Source organism: Dendrobium catenatum, unplaced genomic scaffold (genome assembly GCF_001605985.2).
Source record: "Dendrobium catenatum unplaced genomic scaffold, ASM160598v2 fragScaff_scaffold_157, whole genome shotgun sequence".
NCBI lineage: Eukaryota > Viridiplantae > Streptophyta > Magnoliopsida > Asparagales > Orchidaceae > Dendrobium > Dendrobium catenatum.
In genome coordinates, this window is record NW_021318619.1 from 1,911,279 (window position 1) to 1,926,901 (window position 15,623).

The 15,623-nt window shown below is 34.2% G+C and overlaps 2 protein-coding genes across 4 annotated transcripts in view; both read left to right on the forward strand.

The window, feature by feature from the left end:
• The first annotated feature begins 6,070 nt into the window (after nucleotides 1–6,070).
• LOC110114549 (sphinganine C4-monooxygenase 1) lies at nucleotides 6,071–7,908 on the forward strand. The gene is made up of 3 exons (XM_020847466.2): nucleotides 6,071–6,220; nucleotides 6,301–6,578; nucleotides 7,128–7,908. The coding sequence occupies exons 2-3, from the start codon at nucleotides 6,354–6,356 to the stop codon at nucleotides 7,677–7,679; spliced, it is 777 nt and encodes a 258-aa protein (XP_020703125.1). The 5' UTR covers nucleotides 6,071–6,220; nucleotides 6,301–6,353; the 3' UTR covers nucleotides 7,680–7,908.
• A 4,113-nt stretch (nucleotides 7,909–12,021) lies between these two features.
• Nucleotides 12,022–15,623, forward strand: part of LOC110114554 — a 13,730-nt gene continuing 10,128 nt past the window's right edge. Inside the window, exons 1-5 of one of the 3 annotated variants that reach the window (XM_028692830.1) lie at nucleotides 12,023–12,146; nucleotides 12,242–12,353; nucleotides 12,448–12,648; nucleotides 12,756–12,893; nucleotides 13,000–13,078. In XM_028692830.1, the coding sequence (XP_028548663.1) occupies nucleotides 12,481–12,648; nucleotides 12,756–12,893; nucleotides 13,000–13,078 (385 nt within the window). In that variant the 5' untranslated portion in view covers nucleotides 12,023–12,146; nucleotides 12,242–12,353; nucleotides 12,448–12,480. Of the gene's footprint in view, nucleotides 12,147–12,241; nucleotides 12,354–12,447; nucleotides 12,649–12,755; nucleotides 12,894–12,999; nucleotides 13,079–15,623 lie in introns of all 3 variants that reach the window. The other 2 variants (XM_028692829.1, XM_028692828.1) reach the window with 2 other exon arrangements.

A 15,623-nucleotide genomic window follows, 5' to 3' on the forward strand; every position in this document is an offset into this window, starting at 1 on the left:
AGTCTAAAATGAATTCTTTAGGCCATAAGATCAAATTTCATCATGGAGTTGATTAGCTTGAGTTGCTTTTGTTTTCATGCGATTTGACTTGCAAAGCAACTATAGACTTTAAGGTTGTGTTAGGTTTTGAAGTAAAATATTAAAGGGAACGCAGCTCATCTTGGTCTGTTGGTTCGAAGCTTTAGCTACGAATCAAGAGGTTATGAGTTTGAAGCTTATATATGTGATGTGTATCTGTATTTGACTTAATGGATCAGAAAAATAGGAAAAAATAAAAATAAAGGTATATAATTTCTTTCATTATGTTTGAACATCAAAAGGGAAAAGGAAGGAAGACAAAAAGTTGCTACTTTGTATTTTTCTTCCAACTTTCTATGAAAAAGATTATGTTGAAATTGTTAGTACTTGCCATGGCTCATAAGCAATCATGTTTTTTTTTTCTACGTCTATCCAATGATGGCTTTATATAATTATTGCATTCTAAATTATTTGAAATTTTAGAGAAAGAGTTTATGGGTATTTGGTATTGGGTGGAAAAGTAAGTTGAGAGGAGCTGAGCCTGAGAGGGGTATTGAGATTTTTATATGAAAATATTAAAAATAAAAAAAATTCATTGAGTATGAATCAATTGAAATGATTTCATTAATGTGAGTTATATATCATAAAGAATATTCTTTTTCATAGTTAAATAAATTGGGTATGAATATATTATAGTTCACATAAATTTTGAAAGAAATCTTTAATAATAGAAGGTCGGATCTTCTGATGGCTAAGGCTTTGTTTGACACGGTTTTCTTATTGCTTTTTAAACCAATTTGCTAGTACAAAAATTTTAATTTTTATACAAGAAAGGTGCATTAAGAAGCAATAAGAAAGCCATAAAAAAAAAAAACCTAAGTTGTCATTGAGGGATGATTGACATTTAATTTGTTCACTCTTCTTATAAGAGAGAAAACCAAGCTATTGGAGAGATGGGCATTGATTGTCAATAGTTGACAAACATCAATTATTTAAAAGCATTAGACTGCGATAGATCAGGAACATGGAAACTTAAAATGATGGAAAATCGAGAATAAGAATGTTGGACATAATGCCACAATCAGTGGTTTGCTCAATTTTCTCCTCAAATGGGAGATTGGCGACCATGAAGGTGGGTTAAATGTTGGATATTGATAGTCATCGAATGATAGTTCATTGGAACATCAAGCAATTATTAGCGGTCTACTCAGTCAGTTTTCATGTAGGAGAGGAGATTTATGACTAGGTAGGTCGATGTTGGATTTCAGCGAGTGAAAAACATAAAATGCCAATTCTTAGTATTCATCAAATGATTGCCAAATAGGAATGTTAAATATTGGGCAAATATCAATGGCATTGTTTGATGACTATGATGCTGCGCAAATACCAATGGCATAACTCAACCATTCTCCTCATGAAAGGACATACCAGCAACTTTGTGGTGATGACTAGCATTGACATTGCGTGATGACATTAATGATGTTGGGCAATATAGGTGTTGACGAGATAGTGGGTTTTGTTGTAAGGAGATAGAGGGCATCATCGGTGTTTGTCGTTAGTGGTCAATATTATTTCACATCACGTGTCAGCATTTGATCCATAACATACATCAACAATAGAAAATAGCCAACATTAATGTTAGGTGATGGGGGCACCGACGTCGAGCAAAGTTGGACTAGTTTTGGTTATCAACTATTGACATGTGCCGCTGGTGAAAGTTGTATAATTCTCCAAGTCTACAAACTCCCTCAACAAAAGTTCTCTTTAGTGTCAACTTATTTATAGACTTATCTAAGTGACAATATAGTTATTTTGATTTTTTTTTTTTAATAGAACATTTTTAAAGACAATCTAAAATGGATCCTCTTTGATCATTTGATATTTTTCATTGTCAGTGGCTGCTTTCCATCATCATGCATCATCACGGTCCATCACTGTCGCTAACCATCGTTGTCACCTACCATTATCACTTATTTTTTGTTATGCTACCGCCATAGGTAGTTGCCCATGTTGGCCACACAATCGTCACTAGCATGCCATCGACACCATTGCCACTAACAGGCTGACAGCAATCATCATCAGCCACCAATAGCATCACAAAGCAACACTGTAGCGATTTTCTCATTGTACTTCAAATCAAACAAAACAAAAAAAAAACCAATCATTTTTATTTATTTTATACATACAATACAAACAAACAAGTAAAAAACATTTCAAATATACTGTATTAATTTTACACTATGTTTATATATATATATTTGTATTTTATTTTAAACTCTTTTTTCAACAAAGCAAACCGCCCATTATTTTCATATCACCAGGATGCACGTTTTGATGATAAGATTTTTTACACAATTCTGAAACTGGCTCTGACTTTTTTAGTTTAAATATGTAAAGTAATTTGAGATCCAGAAGTTATGCCCATAGTTAAATACTCATGAAATGAATATTTAACGCCGTGTCAACTATAAATGCAAGCAAGAAATATTATATGCAGGAAGATAGCAAGTAATTATCACAATTAATATTGCCTACATCAAACGCTTCAACATAATTTTTATTTTTATTTTTTGTTTATATCCTACAAGTGCGTTGAATAGTCTCCAACCATCACACTCACACTATTTACTTTTCTGTCAGAAATGTGGCAAAAATTGTTGTTTTTAGTCAAAATCATACATTCATATACGTGTGTTGTCTTATTTTGATCAAGTCTTTATGAGAATTAGAGCCAAATGAAGAAATTATAGGTAGATTAATCTTGAAATATGCTTGAAATATCAACTAGTGAGCAACAAGGCAAAAATCCATCTATAGAGGAGGTTGTGGTGTTTATTATTTGACTAAGTTATTGTGTTGGAATATATGGTTAGGTGAGTGAAATCGATTGACTGCAACTAAGGATGTTGGAACTCACTATTTGCATGCCTACCATGTGTATGACTAAGTTTTTTTATTGAAAACAAACATTACTTTTTCTAAAAATGTCACCAATGTATGAACTTTCTGGTAGGTGTATTAGAGAGCCTGTTATCTCGTCTCAGACTCGAAGAGCAAACCCGACTCCCTCCATGTTCTTGTGATCACGCTCAATTTGATTTATTGCATGTTTGTGGCTGATGTTATATACCAGTGCCAAATAACGTCTTCATAAAACGCCCAAATTTATGTATTGGCATTTGCCCACCAACATTGCATAATGCATATATGTAATTGACCAACAGCTATCTAAGTAACTCTTAACGCCCTATCATTCCTTCATGTTGTCCACCAACTTCATTGGTATTAATTCCCAGTTAAGCAATATTTATCAATGTATTACACAATATCAAATGTCATCACGTACAGTTCATCGGCATCCAATAAATAGTGAAATTCATCAAATCGCTAAAAATGGTGTTCAGTTGATTTTTTTTATTTTGGCTGTGGAGATTGACAAACTTTTATAATATATCAAATTAAAACTTGTAGATCTTTTTCAACCCTGTGATTTTTTTTAAAAACATAAAATCTTAAAGACTTGTAGACTTTTATAATTTTAAATGCTTATTTTTTTCTACATATGAACATAATATTCTATAACCTAAAAACATAACTCATAAAACCTCAATCACAACAAGTAACACTCAATTTTATTATGAGCATATTAAATTTAGAGGTCATTTTGTCACTCAAATGGTGTCATAAATTTTCCATATTTACTTTTAAATGCTTAATGCAAGTTTAATTAGTTAGATTAATTGAAATTCTTAAGATTTTTAATTATACTTCTAAGAATTTAATTTAGATCCAGTTGGTCTCAAATCAATAAATTCTTAGGACTGATAGATTTTTCTGTATTTTGGGAGTATTGGTTTCCTTCATAGGGTTTTCAAGGGTGTTAATGCATAGTAAATATTTGATGTATTTAAAACTCGTCATTTGTTAATTTTTGGTAAATTCCAAACTTAGCAAATTAGGCCAATATCCAAATACACCGCACAAGCTACTGCTATTGTCACCAATTATTGTTGCTCGTCGCCCGCCACTCAAGGGTCCATCATTGCCGGTGGCTGCTTTCCATCATCACGCATCATCACCGGCCATCGCTGTCACTAACCATCACTGTCGCCTACCATTATCACTTGTTTTTTGTTATGCTACCGCCATAGGTAGTTGCCCATGTTGGCCACACAATTGTCACTAGCATGCCATCGACACCATTGCCACTAGCAGGCTGGCAACAATCATCATCAACCACCAATAGCATCACAGAACAACTCTGTCGAGATTTTCACATTGTACTTCAAATCAAACAGAACAAAACAAACAATCATTTTTATTTATGTTATACATACACAACAAACAAACAAGTAAAAAACATTTCAAATATACTCTATTTATTTTACACTATATTTATAAATATAATTTTTTTTTTTTAACTCTTTTTTCAACAAAGCAAACCGCCCATTATTTTCATATCACCAGGATGCACGTTTTGATGATAAGATTTTTTACACAATTCTGAAACTGGCTCTGACTTTTTTAGTTTAAATATGTAAAGTAATTTGAGATCCAGAAGTTATGCCCATAGTTAAATACTCATGAAATGAATATTTAACGCCGTGTCAACTATAAATGCAAGCAAGAAATATTATATGCAGGAAGATAGCAAGTAATTATCACAATTAATATTGCCTACATCAAACGCTTCAACATAATTTTTATTTTTATTTTTTGTTTATATCCTACAAGTGCGTTGAATAGTCTCCAACCATCACACAGAAATGTGGCTCAAGTAGTTGTTTTTAGTCAATATCATACACTCATATATATACGTGTGTTGTCTTAATTTGATCAAGTCTTTAGGAGAATTAGAGCCAAATCAATAAATCATAGCTAGATTAATCTTGAAATATGCTTGAAATATCAAATAGTACTGGGCATTAAGGCAAAATCCATCTATAGAGGAGGTTGTGGGTGTTTATTATTTGACTAAGTTATTGTGTTGGAATATATTGTTAGGTGAGTTAAATCGATTGACTGCAACTAAGGATGTTGGAACTCACTATTTGCATGCCTACCATGTGTATGACTAAGTTTTTTTATTGAAAACAAACATTACTTTTTCTAAAAATGTCACCAATGTATAAACTTTCTGGTAGGTGTATTAGAGAGCCTGTTATCTCGCTCAGACTCGAAGAGCAAACCCGACTCCCTCCATGTTCTTGTGATCACGCTCAATTTGATTTATTGCATGTTTGTGGCTGATGTTATATACCAGTGCCAAATAACGTCTTCATAAAACGCCCAAATTTATGTATTGGCATTTGCCCACCAACATTGCATAATGCATATATGTAATTGACCAACAGCTATCTAAGTAACTCTTAACGCCCTATCATTCCTTCATGTTGTCCACCAACTTCATTGGTATTAATTCCCAGTTAAGCAATATTTATCAATGTATTACACAATATCAAATGTCATCACGTACAGTTCATCGGCATCCAATAAATAGTGAAATTCATCAAATCGCTAAAAATGGTGTTCAGTTGATTTTTTTTATTTTGGCTGTGGAGATTGACAAACTTTTATAATATATCAAATTAAAACTTGTAGATCTTTTTCAACCCTGTGATTTTTTTTAAAAACATAAAATCTTAAAGACTTGTAGACTTTTATAATTTTAAATGCTTATTTTTTTCTACATATGAACATAATATTCTATAACCTAAAAACATAACTCATAAAACCTCAATCACAACAAGTAACACTACTGCCTCATTTAAAATAAACATATATCACTAAAATTGTTGCTAAATTTCAAAACGTTGAAGAACAAATCTGAACTTAAATATTCATTAAATTTATAATAGTGACATAATTTCCATAATATCTTTAGATCAGTAATATACTTATTATAAAAAAAGAAAACAACCGAATGCAATCCTCGCATTCACATGTAAATGTCACATTCCAATTAAATAAATGCATGTAGCAGACGGTTAGGCAAAAGCCTATCCACATACACCTCTTTACTCTTTCTCCTCTCTCTCCCTCTCTCCCTCTCTCTGTGTTTTCCCTATATAAATAGAACAGAGATCAGCCATTAGCGTACCTCATCATTCTTCGTTAAATTCTTCATATCCCACTGTATCTGCACAACTATTCGCATTGGAAGAGAAGACGAAGTCGTACAGCAAGCATTAGAACAACAAAGGTATCTTCTTGCAGGATAAAGCTGTATTTTTTAAGAGGATTTCTCATGCGATAAAGCTGTATATCTATCTCTTCTTGCAGGATCGACAAGTAACTGAAAAGGCAATAACGTCGGTGAAATTAATAAACAAATCATGAGGTTCTCTTTGTCGAATGACGAGTTGCTTGCCACATTTACACCTGTGTTAGTGTACTGGATCTATTCAGGGATTTTTATGATTCTGGGAGATTTGAATAACTATAGGCTTCACACTAAGGCTGAGGAGGAATCCAAGAATATAGTCTCCAAGACAACTGTTCTCAAAGGCGTCCTCCTGCAACAATCTATCCATATCACTCTTTCCCTTCTCTTCTACACGGTACATATTCAATTTCCATATTTTTTTTATTTGGCTAGCTAGCTTCACCATGTACCTCCATTTGTACCAAAGCCCTACATGGGGTTCTGGTTGGGTACCCATGCTTTACTCAGACAAGCTTCGCCCACCCACACCCATCGATGGTGACTTTCAAGATGTCATACCCACCCACTTTTCATGTTTTTTGAACGTAGTCTGTCACAAACTGATGGCCTTGAGGTTTATTATCCTTTGCTCTGATTGCAAACTTTCAAGCTGCATATCATAATTTATTGTAGTTGCAGCATGATTAAGTGTTGCACACTACATAGTGAGGATTATAGTAATATAAGATATATTGTGATTAGCAATGTAAATCGATTTATCCTCTGATATTGAGTACCCACTCATACTCACCCACAAGGTCATGGGCGTACCCATACTCATCCATACCCATTGGGTATGGACAGGTACATGAGTGGGTGTAGGTATGGATACCCAATGCAGGGCTCTGATTCGCACTTGACGTTCTACCAGCTTCTAAATACAATAATGTTATTCAAAATACAGATCACGGGCAGCGATAAACCCACCTCTCCACAACAATTTTCCATGGTGGTATTCATTCTCCAGTTCTTCGTCGCCATGGTTGTGCTCGATACATGCCAGTATTTCACCCATAGATTGATGCACATGAACCAGTTCTTGTACAAGCACGTTCACTCGCAACATCACACGCTTATTGTCCCATATGCATTTGGGGCACTGTACAACCACCCTCTTGAGGGCCTCTTCTCCGATGCGGTGGCGGGAGCCATTGCCGTCGCCATCTCTGGAATGAGTCCTCGCGCAGCTACTGTCTTCTTCTCATTCACCACCATTAAAACAGTTGACGATCACTGCGGATTGTGGCTTCCAGGAAACTTGCTTCATCTTTGCTTCGCAAACAATTGCGCATTTCATGACATACATCATCAGCTCTATGGTCTGAAGCGCAATTTTTCTAATCCTTATTTTGTGACTTGGGATAAACTGCTTGGGACTTACATGCCTTACAAGCTTGAAAAGAGAGAGAAGGGAGGATATGAGGCACGGCCGATAGCTTATACGAAGACCGAATAATTAATCACAGAGTGTAATTCATTAAGTTTGAATTACTGGACTTATAGGCCTTGCAAGTTAATGCATATATATAGATAAATATATATTTGTGAGTGTGTTTTCTTGAAAAAGAATATTTTTATAAGGTGGGAAATAAATATGCTGTAGAAGTGTTGTTTCAGTCATATTTCTGTACAAAAGTTCGTTGTAGTGACTAGTCTAATGTATGAGATTAAGGTTTTATTTGGAACTGTTTTTCTTACTTTCTTAAAACAATTTTTTTAGTATAAAAATTTTAATTTTTAATCATGAAAAAATTATTTTAGGAAGCAGTAAGAAAATCATCACAAAGGAAGCTTAAGACTTTCTTACTACTTCTTAAACAGTTTTCTAGTAAAAAAAAAATGCTTTAAGAAGCACTAAAACAACCGTCTCAAACGAAGCCTAAATATAGGCATATCCTTTGATAGTATGTTTAAGAAAAGTATGAATTATTCATGATTAATTATTATCATGAGTACTGCTGCCTGCTTTACTTTGTATTTTGCAATAAGGGAATTGCATTTTAACTCTCTCTCTCTCTCTCTATAATGATCGAGATGTTTATCTGTAAAATAACTCTTCATGCATCATGTTTCTCTCATGCTTAATATGGCATATGGCTTCGGAGAAAAACACAGAACTTAATGGAAAAGTTAACGTTAGGCTCTTTCTCGAATGTCATATATGATGAAAAAATATGAGGTTGAAAACAATCGGCTAAATTTAAGTACTCAAACTTACTTAGTCTTTAATGTTCAGATTGGTCATTCCTTTGAATGCTCAAACACAGTATCATTTGGGATCAAGTATTCTATTTCAGCAGTAGTTGGGCACAAGTCATGATTGCTAAGTCAATAGGTAAAGTTTTATGTGTTTTGATTGGCCACATCTATCATCACATTAAGATCATTTTCAACCGAACTGCATATGGTGGTATGCCGTCCATCATTTGCTCCATTTGAACGCTAAATTGCAAGTCAAAATTCGGTAGGAGAACAATGTTATGACAATATTGACGTCGTACTATTGACCTGTGCCAATTTTCTGTGTTGCGGAATTTGCTGAAGCAGCGCGTGAAAGAGGAGAAGGATGATTACCTTCGCAGCGAGATGAAAAAGTGCGGGTAAGAGGAGAAAGAAATGGAGTTCCATCAGAGATAAATTACGTACTGCATTTTGGAGTGAAAAATGAATTTTTCAGTTGGAGATGCCCTAAGAAAATTCATATCCAACCAATTATTTTATTCCAAAATATCTTGGATTCCTTAAAATACTAATTTGCCCAACTGATTTAATTGAATATGTGGGGACTATGTCAAGCCTTGAAGCCTTGAACCCCCGCTACTAAAGTCTCAATCCCATCCAACTTTATTGCTTAACATTCTTCTCGATGTTATCTCTCAATGACTAGACAAGTGTTTCTCTTGCATCCCAAACAATCAACCATTTATGTAAAGCTTGTTTTCAAAAAAGAATGGAGTTAAAAAGTTGGTTAGGGAAGGGGTCATAGGGAAAGAAAATCAAAGAATCCCGATTATAATAAAAAAACACATAATTTACAATTCTTATTATTGGTCAAGCTCTCTCTCTCTCTCTCTCTCTCTCTCTCTCTCTCTCTCTCCCCCCACAAAGCAGATGTAGGCTAGCTATAAAGTCAAATTACTTGGCTCTTTTAAATCTGGTAAATCTCCTTTGTATTTATTTATGATCTCTTTTCTTTGGTTGAAATCAACTCAATGAAATTAGGAATAGTAACTAAAATCGTAGATATGATATATTTTATATGTTATTCATTAGATATGATCATTGGTTGAAATCAACTCAATGATATCACTAGTAGGTATGCTTTCTTTTACCATCTATTGATGATTATTGAAGAGTTAAGTTTCATTTGAAATGACTTTCTCTTATTACTCTTTAAAGCTGTTTTCTAGTACAAAAATTAAAAATTTTGTACAAAAAACCTCTTTAAGAAGCATTAATAAAGTACAAAACCTTAACCTCTTTAGAAGATATCATGTGCATAATCTTCAATCCACTACATGAACAATATGTGAACTTCTGTCGTTGCAACTTAAAAGACCCGCACCTTTCCTTTGCAACAAACAATCATTACCTACAAGGTTTACTCACCCATAAAAGCCATTCATACACAGTTCACCATGATCTATTGGTTGAGCGCTTAATTAGGCTTCCAACTAAGAGATCTTGGGTTCGAGTCTTTGTGTATGCGTTGTGTGTGTGAGTTTGCCTTAAATGACCTAAATGTCCCAAAAAAACAAAGCCATTCATGAAACAAATGATAGAGGGTAAAGGGCAAGTTGGGATGGATTGAGGGACAAATATGAAGGGACTTGTAGAAAGGAGAAATATAGAATATATAAAAAAGTGCATTTCATATAAATAACTTACAATCAAGTATTCAATTTAACTAGGAGTTGGACACATGTCATATAACGCCTCAAGATCTAAATTAGAAGAATTATCTATTTTATCTTTTAATTAATCTACTAAAGTTTCTATAAAATCATCAATATAAATCAATCAATCCAACGTAAACAACTAAACATCATACACGTCAAAATCTTTTACTCTATATTCATTATTCAAAATCTAATTTATAATAGCCATAACATCAATCCATCTCGAAGCTCTTGACTATACAAGAATAAAATAAAATATTAAAAACCAAAAGAAAAAAACAATACTTGTATTAGTGTGTCAAAGGGAAATTATTTTGTGCGGACACCGAACGCCGTTCATAGACTAACCAAAATGCGTCACGTCACCCCTTGTGGTACTGCGGTTCGGTAATGCTCAGTAACGAGGCTCATTACTACTGACGTGACACATTCTAGTTGGTCTCCAGACCACGTTCTACATCCGGTTTACGAACATAATAATTTCTCACTTTTGACAGAAGCAACTATAAGGCATATCAATAAGCTTAAACTTGAAAGGTAAAAAATGCCTTGAGACATCACTCACAATTCATGTCATTCCAACTTGAATGACACATACATGATCATCCATGCTAGTCAAATATATAATCCATTTTGACAAGCCACACCCGTCGAGCAAGAATGACGAGAAAAATTCTAAGTAAAAACCATATCTTATTGAAATATATTTGTTGGGCAATGCATCATCCAATTCATGCATATTTGTTCATGCCCACTTGAACATCCCATGGTAAATAATTTATAATTAAAGTTCTTGATCTCTTCAATAACTTTTGGCTCAAAATATTATTAAAATAAAATTTGATGAGTCAATAAGCCAAATTTTAATCATCCTCAACTCATCACCACATAAGCTATGCTCAATAAGTAAAAGATCAAAGCTCTAGGCAACCCCATTTAAATTCATTAAATTATTCGTTTACTTGTTTAATAGTAATAATAATTATAATAATAACAAAACCATTTATATATAAAAACACTCAAAGGATTTAATTTAAGAAATTATTGAAGAAATATTAATTCACCTCATTTTCCCTCTAATCTCTCATTCAATTCACAACTTCTTTGTTAGAAGTATTAAAATTTAATTAAATAGTGAAGGCACTCAAACTTAATGCAAGGGCTACTTAAGCCTAAGTTGACTCACAATCCAGCTCAAATTAAACTAAATCTTCATTTGGGACGACTTTTTTATTGCTATTTAAATAGTTTTTTAGAAAAAAAAAAATTTATTTTTAGTTAAAAAACTACTTTAAAAATCAATAAGAAAGCAATCATAAACAATGTCTAAATAGATTTGAACCCAATATGTTTCAAGCTTTGCCCAAGGAAAGATTATTAGGTTCGAACATCGGACACAACTTACTGTTTGGTACTTTACAGTACGAAACAGTACTGAGCTCGGTACTGTGAAGTACTTAGTTTGGTACTTCATAGTACCGAACATACAGAGCTCGGTATTGAGCAGTACTGAGCTTGGTACTGCTCAGTACCGAGTTCAGCACCAAGTAAAAGGTGATGTGGTGCATTTTCATTGACTCCGGACGACGCCCGGTGTCCGAATAATCATATATCAATTTTTTTCCTTATAAAGTAAGACAAGTGGGTATGGCCTAGCCCAAAACTAACCGAAAGGGCACTTGCAAAACGGTTCAAGTCAGCACAGGCTATCGTTTCTTCGCATAAAAATGGTTGCCCAATATACCCGAGCGGGTTTAGCGGGCCTACGACCAAGTCCAACCCAATATAAGCCACACAAGTTCTTTTTTTCTATTTTTATCTCCGAGAAAACCCCTCCAATCAGCAGCGGCGACGCCTCTTTTACCGACCAACGGTGATCATTTCGACGATCAACTCCGGAATCAAAAGAAAAAAAAAAAAAAACTCCGAACTTGAAAGAAGTTGCAGTGTTTGAATAAAAATGTATCTTTTCTTGATTTTCCGAAGTTCTTCTGATGATTAGGGGGGTCTTTTGAGGTTAAGAGGTGAGATCCTTTTTTTCCCCTTAATTTCCGCTAAGTTGTTTCGATGGATCCTTTTGTTATTTGTATTATTAATAGTTTTGAATATTTTTTGCTAGTTTTATTTCGTCTTCATCTAAATTTCATTCCTCCAGCGGATCTTATCGATGGATGAGATTTATTTACCGAGCGTGGATTATTTGATTACTGTATAGAGAAAGGGGATTAGAGGTTGCCCCTTTTCGGCGTCAAATTTTTTCCTTGATGATGGCTTTCGTAATCGCAGCGAATATGATGCTAAATTTCTGTTTTTTAATTATGCAAGGTTAAGATTAACCACTTTGTCATTTGGGCGAAGATGGCGATGTCGAGAGAGGCTCCATCTTTGGTAAAGCTTTGCGTTGGAACTGTAATTGCTAATCTTAGGTACGTTGGAGATGTGAGTGGAGTAGATTTGCACCTTTTGAAGGACATTTTACCTCACTGCACGATGGATCAGTTGATTTGCATTGAAAATTCAACCCAAGTAAGAGTTCCTCCATTTGAATCTGAAGCTGTTATGCTATTGATGTGTGGAATTCATTTGAATAATAATTAAATCTGTTTCCTTGCATATCTCTGGAATATATTTAGGATGTAGATCTCAGTCCCGTGACTAATGATTTGTGGAAAAGATTCTACGAGCAACAATTTGGGGAGGAAAATATGATGCTTGTGGTTAAGAGGATGAAGCAGAAGCGAGTGGTTTTCAAATGGAAAAAGCTCTACGAGGTGGCTTTTTTTTTCATGAACTTCCATGGCTGCCATATGCTTGTTCTGTGCATGTAAGAACTAACAACTTATATGTTGTTCATGATGCATGCGCATTTATTTGTAGGCAAAGATAAAGGAGCGGGAAGTTTTCAGAAGTAAATCAGTAGAGAGACTAAAGCAAAGATATGAAGAAGAGCTTGCTAGTAAATTCTTTTAATTTTTTTCATGGCATATAACAATAATTGTCTTCTGATTCATTGTGAGACAATCTTGCAGTTTATTATAAACATTTTTTATGAGCTTTAGCAGGCCTTTTTGATTTTATGAAATCACTTCTATGGATTTTTTTATGAGGAAAATTCACTCAAAGTGGTTAGTCCATGTTCTATAGAGAGAAGAAGATGCATTGATAATGAGACATTAATGAGGTAACATGATTGATATTTGTGTGAAATAGATTGAAGACCTTGAGTAAGTGTGATCAACATTCAAATTTGTCTAAAGATGTAACATCTATCCTCTAAGTCTTTTGATAATGTCTCTTAGGTTTTAAGAACTATTTATTGGATGAATTTTGATAGGTTAGGTTATAAAATCATATAATGTGAATGAGGCTTCATAAAGACAACCCAATTAGTTGGGATAAAGCTAATAATGATGATGACTTTTTGTTAGGTGTTGGTTCTTATTTGAAATATTAATTTTATTTTACTAGAAGTTTTTATTTTAGGCTATTTTACCATTTTTCCTCTTTGGGTTGTTTAGTATAAATAGGAGTAACTTGTGCTGTTTGAGATAAGTGAATGAATAAAATCCAATTATGTTTTTCTTTCAAAAACTGTGAGCTGTCTCCCTCTTCCCTCTCTCTCTCTATTTTTCCTTTCTTTCTCTCTCTCTTGTGGGAGCAACAATCAGAGATCTACTGGCTATCAGTCTAGGCAAGTGGTGACTCTCGGTCCAAGTAAGGAGATGCAGGCTGCAGTCTAGGCAAGGCTTCCTTCTCTCGGTCCATGCAAGGAAGTAAAGAGCTGCGGTGGAGTTGCAGTTGCAAAGATGGCCTGCGGTGAAGGAGAAGGTGTTGTTAGTGGACTGTTGGTGCAGGAATTCAAGATCTCTTCCTTTTAGTTTTTTTTTTTTTTCAACAATTGGTATTAGAGCTTGGTCAAAAAATATCAAGAGGAAGGTATTTCTTGAATTCAATAAAAGAAAATTCCAGCCAATAGGTGGAGCTTCTTGGCTATTCTTTGGAGGAGAAGGTGACCGGCGGTGGAAGTCTTTCCTGGGCTGTTCTTTATGGACAACATGTGGAGGAGAAGGTCAGAATGACGGTGGAAATCTTTTTTGGGCTATTCTTTGTAGATAAATGGATACAAGAAGATCTCTACCTCTAGATACAAAACACTCTCTACTCTCCTCTCTTTCCTTAATTGTGGGAGTTCAGCTGACTTGGGCTTCCTTAAGCTTTGAAAGCAAAGACATCTCTAAGTCATCCTCTAGAGCTGTTACATCAACTTGAAATGACTTCTGAGCTCCCGAAAATACTCGAAAAGAATAATAATAAAGCTTGTTTAAATATTTCTTTGAGGAACAGGATAAAGTCATTTCGCATGTATCATCAAAATCTGTAAAAGACATAGGAACAATAGGCTCACCAATCACGCACTCAGCTGATCCTTGGCCCAAATCCACTAAGTACTCTTTGAGAATCACTACCACTCTAGATTTAGTATTCCTTTTAAGCCATTTCTTGAAGTTAATGCAATGAGCTAACATTTGATAATATGGACAATAGTTGGGCCGATCTGACTTGCCAGCTTCCTCTAGTTTCTTAGATTCAGGCAATTTGAAATTTAATTTCTTTAAGAGTTTTTTGAATATCCTCTTTAAAACTTCCTTCTTAAATGGATAAATTATGTTAGTCAATGCTGTGAATTTCTCTCAATTTTTTCTTTTCTCATTTGGCGTAGGGTAAGGTCGATGCTACTACTGTTGATATTATTATGGCTTATACTGTTGTCATAGATACTGTTGTGATTGATACTATTGTTATCTCTGTGATCGTTGGCTATAAGACTGATAGGAAGAATTTTTCCTTTGAACTTGCATAGGTTGCTTGCACTTATTTACAGTTGAAATTGACCCAGATTTATTTTCTAAGATTTTCTGAGGTTATAGCTTTTTTGCATCAGAAGATAGCTAATCACTAAAGAAAGAGAGTTGAAAACTGAAAGCCTTACTAAGTAATTTTTCAAAGGTTTTGATGATAAAATCTTTTAAGAGAAATGCTATAGGCCCATGAATATTTTTTAGCATAATCTCAATTGCATATTGCTCCTGCAATTGAGGCTCATACTGCATGCTTAAGTTTTTCTATCTGAGTATATAATCAACCAACTTCTCTTCGGGTTTTTATCTCTCCCCAACAAGATCACCTACCGTAACATGATGCTAGGTACCCTTGAATCTCTTAATAAACATGCTTTCCAGTTTTGTAAAATTGTGTATTAATCCATTGGATAAATTTGCATTCCAGTCAAATGCTACTCTGGACAGGATACTAACAAACTGCCTATATAATAATGCATCACTGCCTCCTGCAGTGGCGGATCAACCCTTTTTTTCAGGGTGGGCAGAGTCGATATAGAAAAAAATAAATACAAAAAATATAGGTATATTTCACTAGCAAAATTCAAAGCAAAACATTGTATTACATCATGATTTATGAAATTAAAAAGAAAATTACAAACT